The sequence below is a fragment of the Ruditapes philippinarum genome, unplaced genomic scaffold (genome assembly GCF_026571515.1).
Source record: "Ruditapes philippinarum isolate M1 unplaced genomic scaffold, ASM2657151v2 ctg6314_1_1_1_1, whole genome shotgun sequence".
In the NCBI taxonomy this organism is placed as follows: Eukaryota; Metazoa; Mollusca; class Bivalvia; order Venerida; family Veneridae; genus Ruditapes; species Ruditapes philippinarum.
Window position 1 is genome coordinate 1 of NW_026864076.1, and position 9,203 is coordinate 9,203.

Sequence of the window (9,203 nt, forward strand, 5' to 3'; positions counted from 1 at the left end):
TTTTCATCTTCCTCGAAATTAACCAACTATTATCTATTTGCATACCTCTTTTTGCAAACTTAGGAACCTGTGGGTAAAATGCATTTGGTTTGAATAATCATATTAACACATTGATTATATCAGTCGGTTTCCGGTACCTTATCAAAGATTTTAGACTGCCAGAACAATTCAATGGTGTCGCTACATTAGGTAATGATAGAAATTTCATCCGTGGCATTCGATTCAAATTTGTGTACGGTCAACATAGAATATTTGATACATGTTAATCGTTTAAATCATGAATCAGACATTTATACAGTATCAACTTTACCAAAAATGTTTTGAGAAAAAAGTATATATATCTAATAACAGACTTTTCATACGGTGGAAAATATCATCACACCATTTTAACAAACAAATCAATTAGCAACATCCTCTTGATACACACAATTTAGACATGTAATCCTTTCCTTATCAAAATTTCAGGACATTCTGATCAATTGAATGGTTGCATCGTATCTATTTGATTCAAGCAATCGTTTGCTATGAAAAAATGATGGGATGGAATTATAAAGCTCAAATTTATAGTAAAATAAGGGAAAAGGCGAATTCCAAATTTCTAACACTTTTGTTTAAACAATAAATCATTTTATAAATATTTTATTCTTAACCTATCGAACAATCACTATGCATTCTGGAATAATGCCATTTATTATATCTCTGACTTAAGAAGGGATTAATTATGAAAAAGGAGTAACAAACGAATATTGCACATGGAGTATCAAATTAACGCAACAACAAATTCAAAACAAAAGAATTTATTGATCACAAATTTGAATTGGAGCACGTATATTAACATTAATAATAATAATCAATATTCTCTATCCTGTTAAATAATTGACCAAAGCATTGATTAAAAGCGATTATCAAAAGTATACAAAACAATGAAAAAATAAATTCAAAAACTACGAAATATAAAATAACAAAATATTTTTAAAAAATATGTGTGGTGGCAGAGATTGCTATACTGTTTAGGAGAAATCACTGCGTAGGTTGGCGTGGAATGGAATATAAAACATACGATTTACTCTTTTATCTTACCTTTATAATTTTCATTTGGTGTAGTAACAATTGTTTGACGATGAAAGAAAAAAATGGAGAAAAAAAGATGAAATCTATAGCACTGCATCGATTCGGTGCATACAATTAAATTTTCACAAATGAATATCTTTTAAAATGGACTTATTCAGTGGATTTCAATTATTTTATATACGTGTACAATCATAACGTGTTGTTTATGAAAAAAAAAAACATTATGATGTCTTTCCTTTTACGAGGAGGCAACATGATTATCATTATGTTCATCGGACCATTTTGAAAAGTACATACGTCAGATACTTAGCCTAAAAAGATTATTTTGTTACAAACATATCTTTTAAGTGTTTATTAAACTGATTTATTGGCCGTGTAAAAACTTTTACTTTGATTGGAATAAAGGATATAGATCAATGTTAGGTTAGGTATACTTTCTTTTATGTCAATAATTCTATATTACTGTCTTAAACAGTGAAGTTTGAAATTCTAGTTAACAGTTTCCATTACATCTAATATGTATTCATTACCTCTAATATGCGTCCAAAATTGTTCTAGGTACTGAGTTATATGTATGATGAGTTTGTATCAGATGTTTTCTATCTCAAATTCAATAATTTGAATTATATTCTTAGATCAAAAAATCATTTTTCATCAACTGTATTGCATTATCTTAATATGTATCCCAGATGTGTGAAAAATATAACGACTAGTCTTAAAAGCTATATCTTACATAAAGTTGCTTTTTACAAATATCTGAACAAATAACTCACAACATTTAAGCTGGTTAACAACTGAGCGTAAAAGAATAATAATTAACAGTCTCCATTCCAGAGGACTCATCATCTCAATCATTCTGATATACAGTGCAACTTTAAATACACTATATTCAGGGATCAAATATTTATTAACATTTACCGTTCATTATAAAGTATGTAATTCAGAGATATTTACTTACATATTTGTCAGAAGTACGGTTGAAATAAAAAAAAATCAGTTAAGTAATTTAACAAATATCAAAAGTCGAAAATCGAAAATGACTAATAGTTAAAAATTTCACAACATTTTTGATAATATCAAATATACTCGAGGCTTTCTGTGGATTTTAAATGATGTTTTAGAGTTTAATGTTATTCTTTATTTCATGCTAACATGTACCGCAACACGTAAACAAGTTAAAACTAAAAGCAACTGTAAAGTGATTTCCTAATAAAAAGTCCTTTCAAATTACTTTTTATAGCATGATTTATACCATCATGCACCATAAGCACAGTTGCCAGAACCGTCGTCGTTTCCCCTGACTTTGGTTGTGAACACGCATCCATCATGAAAAGAAAGTCAATTTCCAGAGAAACCACTTACACGTATTATTCTTATTATTTTTCCAAAACTTATTCTTATAAGCATATTAAAAGACAAATACAAACTTAGATCTAATGTTTAAATGCATATATTTAAGCATATAGAATCGTTAGAAATTGAAGGCTAAATTTCTTATGTCTGTAATGTATATAATGACTATCAGTCAACCTTCGTAAAGTCAATTTTAATTATTCACTTAATTCCAGAATGATTGACTGAATGACTTTCATTTTAATGGAAACTGTCAATAAATGTTCATTATTTTCAGCTCAACTATTCTATCAGCTGAATTATGTCAAACTGAGCATAACGCATGTGGAAATGAAACAAACATCGTCAATACTACTATACAATTTTGCTACACTTTAAATAATATATAAAATAGTCGACATTTTCGTACTGTGGCGTATCTTTCCATATCATTTCTTTCGTTAAATCGTTAAATAATGTTTAGCTGTTTTTTGTTTTTTCTTCCCAGTATGGTTTCTTAATGTTAAAATTTAAGTAAAATATAGTATTTTCCGTCGTTTTGCTTTACGGAAAATTTCTTTTAACCTTCATCACTACACTGCGGATAGAATAATTATAACCCCAACATGTGATCCAGTTAATACCATCAGCATACGTTGCGTGTTTCCCCGATAAGTATAGTCCATTTAAATTGCTTAGATGACAAGCGTTGTACCACCATGCTCCTTCATGCGATTGAGCGCAGTTGCCGTACCATACTTCGTCGTTGTCCCTGTCTTTAGTCGTAAACATATTTCCATCATGGTAACTAAGACTATCACCACAGTTTCCGGAAAAGCCTTTTACATGCAATCTAAAATTTGAATCTTCGTCGTCAACTCTGAACGTGTCATACTGTGCATAAGCATGTGTAGGTGATACGTCTTCAAATGCTTCCATTTCAATTCTCAAAGAACTGTCTATAGTAGTGAGCCAATATATATTCTCAAGGCCAAGCCAGTATTCTCCTGATCTGTTACCGAATCCACAAACATAATCTGCCCATGTTCTGTAGAAGTTTTCTGACCCATCCAGTCGACATTGTATAACTGTCCATCCACCATTTGTCATATCGCACCATGTCTGTATGCTTAGACCGCAGCCAGGTTTTATTGTATATATACCGTCCTCCTTAAATCCTTGTTCAAAAAGTGCAAGGCAATCCTTTTGTTCTGTAAATCAAACATGCAAACTGATTTTAAAAGATAAATGAATAACTAGCCCAAAAGACATTACCGATATCAGTATCAACTTGTCAAGAATATTAAGTATTATATTTCGCATTAAAGTATATATAATTCAAGATGTTTCGATTGCAAACAGAAAAATAATCAACCCACATTTTTTTTAACTTCCCATATTCTAATTGGACTTTTGTGTAATGTTTATATAAGTGTACAATGTGACTTTGATTGTTTAGTATTTACATAGATTACAATGTCTTTTGACAGGTGAAATAAGGTCACGTGGTACATATTTGCAGAAATCAATATTGCTGTTATTTTTGTTAATCGATTCGATTGCTAAATTTCCTAATATAATGTGAATGGTCATCCCCAAAGTGGCTACAAGCGTTCAAACTTCCGCGGGTTTAATAGTAAAAATGTAAACACCTTGTTTGCATCTTCAAATGTTGAGCATAGAATGCAAAAAAAAAGCAAATAATTGTCTGAAGATAATATTTACTGAAACAAAACAGGCACATAAACGGTTAAGACATGCAACAAAGGTGTTTAAAAGAATTTCATCAGTGCACCAACTGTCTTAACATCTACAAAAACACTTGAGAAGTGGTAAGATAGCTACACATCAATGTAAATGTACTGAACAAACTGGGGAAAACATTTGATAGGATCAGATTAAATCTACATCATTGCCCGTATACATTTGTTCAAGTTTGACTTCTCAACGAAACTTTTTTCATGACTAGTAGATATCTTAACGTACTCAAGGTAAAAAGTACATCAAAAGCCAAATTGAATTAAAGGGATGAGTTGATGCTATTTCAGTAATATAACTGTAAAAGTTAAATAAGAATTTCATATCATTAATGTTTGTGTTTGGGATATATGTTTTTGTTACATCGAAAATTGTTTCCTTCCTTGTTTTCCTTTTCCTCCCTGGATAATTTTTTACCCTTCCCGTTATTAAAAAATAAATATACGGTAGAACTTCTATGAGTCGATTTTCTTGATGTGCCAAATAAAATGAAAGTCCCGATTTGTCCACCTATATTTTTTATAAAAATCTATACATGAGTTGAATAAACTAATATACAATGTATACATAAATTAATTTAAACATATGATATAATAAAAACAACAAAAATATTTGTCACCTCCCTTTGAAATTAAAAGAAATAATTAACTAAACATACCAGTAACAGGACGGTATGCAAGCATTGACCCAGGCTCCTGTTTATACGAAATCGTTCCCGTAACAAAATACGTATCACACAGACGAAATCGTCTTCTATAGACCATAACATTTATGTGAGTCTTGTTATTTCGGAAATGATTCAAACACTCTGTATAACTCATATCTGATATAGATGTTAAGCACGATTTTGTCTCCAGTCCATGATTATAGATAATTGTTTCATTTTGAGCATATATCAACAAATTTGTGAACAAATGAAACAGAAAATAACATATAATCCTGCAACCGTTCATTCTGTTCAGCATTCTAAACAGCATTTGCCTTCAGTCACTTATATTAAGTCACATTTTGCTAATAGCCATTACATGATACATGCGTAAATACTAAATGCTAAGACATAAAACGTAAAGCGTTTGTAATCAAGCCGGAATGCAACTTTCTAGGCGCGCTTCTACAGCGTTTTTATTATCAACTGTAAAGCTGCGAATGACGAAACAAATAAAAACCATATTAGCATTGTGATGTCTATTCGTCTGTGTGTAATATGAACGGAACATAATTTTCGTAACAATGGCTTAATTGTCTGTTATTTGGAAGCAACCTATATATAATGCATGACTCTTTCAAATGTATGGCATTCAATAATGATCAATAGGGAAACATTTTTCATTTTGATGATATCATATATTGTTTCTACAATTCTGGAAAAGAGCCCTTGCAATAGTCAAGCTTTAGATCATACAAAACGCCTTTTTCTCGTAAACCTTAAGATAAATTTAGTTTAATCCATACAGGAGTCCTTAAAGGCATATAACAGACCTATGTTGTCAATTTTACAGTCCCTATTGTGCCAAAACAATCAACCAAGTCATTGGAAATAACGAGACTTTTGAAAAACATGTTTTCGTTCCGTCATTTATAATTAATAATTATTAATTATTCCTTCCTCCAACAGAAACGCAGAAAATCTTAGTAATCACCTCACCTTTGATTATAGACAAAAATGAAACGAATTGTAATATAGTTATCAATGCCATAAATATATTAAATGGTTAAAACAAAATGTATTTTATCTTCCTCGAAATTAACCAAATCATTGTAATATTTAAAAATTTACTTAGTCAGAACAAGTCATGAATAAATTGTACAGAATAACAATAGAAATTGGCGACGATTTAGTAACGATGCATGCAAACCTGTTTGTGATTTATCATAGACTTATCATACGATATGAACTCTATTTGCATCCCCTCCTTTTGCACACTTAAAAACATGTCGGTAAAATGAAATTTGTTTGAATAATCACTTTTATTTAACACATTGATTATATTAGTCGGTTTCCAGTACCTTATCAAAGATTTAAGACTGCCAGAACAATTCAATGGTGTCGCTACATTAGGTGATAATAGAAACTTCATTCGTGGCATTCGTACGGTCAAAATAAAATAGTTGATACATGTTAATCGTTTAAATCATGAATCATTTATTTTATATAGAACAATTTAAATCTTAATTTTGATATTGATTGTATATTATTTTTATGAGGATTTCAGTGCATTTTGTCATTCTTCATGAACAATGTACTTGATCAGACATTTATACAGTATTAACTTTACCAAAAATGTTTTGAGAAAAAAAAGTATATATATTTAATAACAGACCTTTCATACGATGGAAAAATATTTTCAAACTATTTCAGCAAACAAAACCCATTGTGAACATGCCCACGATACACAGAATTTAGACAGATAATCCCTTCCTTATCAAAATTTCAGGACATTCTTATCAATTGAATGGTTTCGTCGTAACTATTTGATTCAAGCAATAGTTTGCTATGAAAAGTTGATGGGATGGAATTGTATAGCTAAAATTTATAGTAAAATAAGGCAAAAGGCGAATTCCAAATTTCTAACACCTTCGTGTCAAAAATAAATCATTTTATAAATATTTAATTCTTAACATATCGTACAATCAAAATGCTTTCTGGAATAATGCCATTTATTATGTCTTTGACTTAAGAAGAGATTAATTATGTAAAAGGAGTTACAAACGAATATCGCACATGGAGTATCAAATTAACGCAACAACAAATTCAAAACAAAAGAATTTATTGATAACAAATTTGAATTGGAGCACGTATATTAACATTAATAATAATAACAAATATTCTCTATCCTGTTAAATAATTGACCAAAGCATTTATTTAAAGCGATTATCAAAAGTATACAAAATAATGAAATCAAAATTAAGATGTTTGATTCAGATCAACCTACTTCCGTTAGATAACTTTTAGTTGTGAAACAAAGAGAATTTCCTGAAGGTTATCCGACACGGCAAAATTGCTTAAAGTCGTTTTCGAAGCCAAAATTGTATATATTAATAAATGTATTAAGAATAAAGAAACATCCTTAAACATTTTACAAGTCAAAAGGCAGAAGTGAATGAATTTGAATTTTAAATTTGAATAAAAGTCCTTCTATATTGCAAAATCAATTTAAAGCAAATTGTTTGCACCAATAAGCATTTCTGAAACAATGGCTATTTCGTTTCAATAAAAATTGCATAAATATGTCATGAGGATTTTATTATAGTTTCCTTTCATCGAATTTAACGACAATCCATTGTAACATTTAACAATTCACATCTTCAAAACAAGTCATGAATAAATTTTACACAATTATAATAGAAACTGGCAACGTTGAGACACACCTGGTCATTCAGAAATTGAACAAAGGCAATAGCGCACAAGGCGGAGATAGGAGGTGACAATGCTAAGTTATAAACACAAATATAAACAAATAAAGACCAATTCATAAGACCATTCACGGACTCTGGTATTCGCAACAATTTTTATCAAATTCTAATTTTAAGTTGATATCTAAAACTCTCGAAGAAAATATTAATATATGTAAATAAAATCCAGAATATTTTATAATCTGCTCAATTAATTATGCTCTAGGTACAATTCAAAACAAACTATTATTGCACAAGTTCCTCTGCTGATAGTGTGAATCTTTTCCAAAAATCTAACTTTTTAAACAAAACATTTAGAGTGGCGGCATTGCCGAGTGGGTTACACGAATGGGTAACATGTCGAACTAATAATCTGAGGATTGCTGGCCGCGTGGGTTCTAACCTGGGGTTAGGGGCAAGCTTTTGTTTCCGTGAGCAAGAAACTTAACACTTCTTAAAAGTTGCTTCAAGGAAAAAATTCGAGAGTGTTTCAATAAGCTTTGAGTTTCTAACACAATCCAACTAAAATCAATTCGGATAAACAAATTATCGACTTAAATATATGTTGTATTATTGAATACATTTACATGATACATTGACAGAAGATTTTCATTTACACATTGTCTTAAAACAAAACGTCGCACAATCGTTTAAAGCAAATTAAATATTGCACAATGACATGACATAAGAGCAATGAAAAGGTATATCTTAGACAAACAACTTAAATGTTGTAAAAGACTTGACGTTTTTATAATACTAGTGCATTTAAAAAATGAAATATAAAGCATACGATTTACTCTTTTATCTTACTTTTATGATTTTCATTTGGTGTAGTAACAATTGTTTGACGATGAAAGAAAAAAATGGAAAAAAGGAAGAAATCTGTAGCACTGCATCGATTTGGTGCATACAGTTAAATTTTCACAAATGAATATTTTTTTAAAATTGACTTACTCGGTGGATTTCAATTATTTTATATACGTGTACAATCATAGCGCCTTGTTTATGAAAAAAAACAACATTATGATGTCTTTTTACGAGGAGGGAAAATGATTATCATTATGTTCTTTAGACCATTTTGAAAAGTACATACGTCAGATACTTAGCCTAAAAAGATTATTTGGTTACAAACATATCTATTAAGTGTTTATTAAACTGATTAATTGGCCGTGTAAAAACTTTTACTTTGATTGGAATTAAGGATATAGATCAATGTTAGATATACTTTCTTTTATGTCAACAATTCTATATTACTGTCTTAAACAGTGAAGTTTGAAATTCTAGTTAACAGTTTTCATTACATCTAATATGTGTTCATCACCTCTAATATGCGTCCAAAATTGTTCTAGGTACTGAGTTATATGCATGATGAGATGTATCCAATGTTTCCTTTCTCCAATTCAATAATTTTAATTATATTCTTAGATCAAAAAAATATTTTTTCATCAACTGTATTGCATTATCTAAATATGTATCCCAGATGTATGAAAAATATAACGACTAGTCTTAAAAGCTATATCTTACATAAAGTTGCTTTTTACAAATATCTAAACAAATAACTCACAACATTTAAGCTGGTTAACAACTGAACGTAAAAGAATAATAATTAACAGTCTCCATTCTAGAGGACTCATCATCTCAATCATTCT

The 9,203-nt window shown here is 29.8% G+C and overlaps 1 protein-coding gene across 1 annotated transcript; it reads right to left on the bottom strand.

The window, feature by feature from the left end:
- Positions 1 to 2,429: 2,429 nt before the first annotated feature.
- LOC132724339 (microfibril-associated glycoprotein 4-like) lies at positions 2,430 to 5,470 on the bottom strand. Its single transcript, XM_060709180.1, has 2 exons — positions 4,820 to 5,470; positions 2,430 to 3,614 (listed from the first exon to the last, which is right to left on the bottom strand). Exons 1-2 carry the CDS (start codon positions 5,136 to 5,138, stop codon positions 2,968 to 2,970), a joined length of 966 nt encoding a protein of 321 aa, XP_060565163.1. The 5' UTR covers positions 5,139 to 5,470; the 3' UTR covers positions 2,430 to 2,967.
- Between the last annotated feature and the right edge of the window lie 3,733 nt (positions 5,471 to 9,203).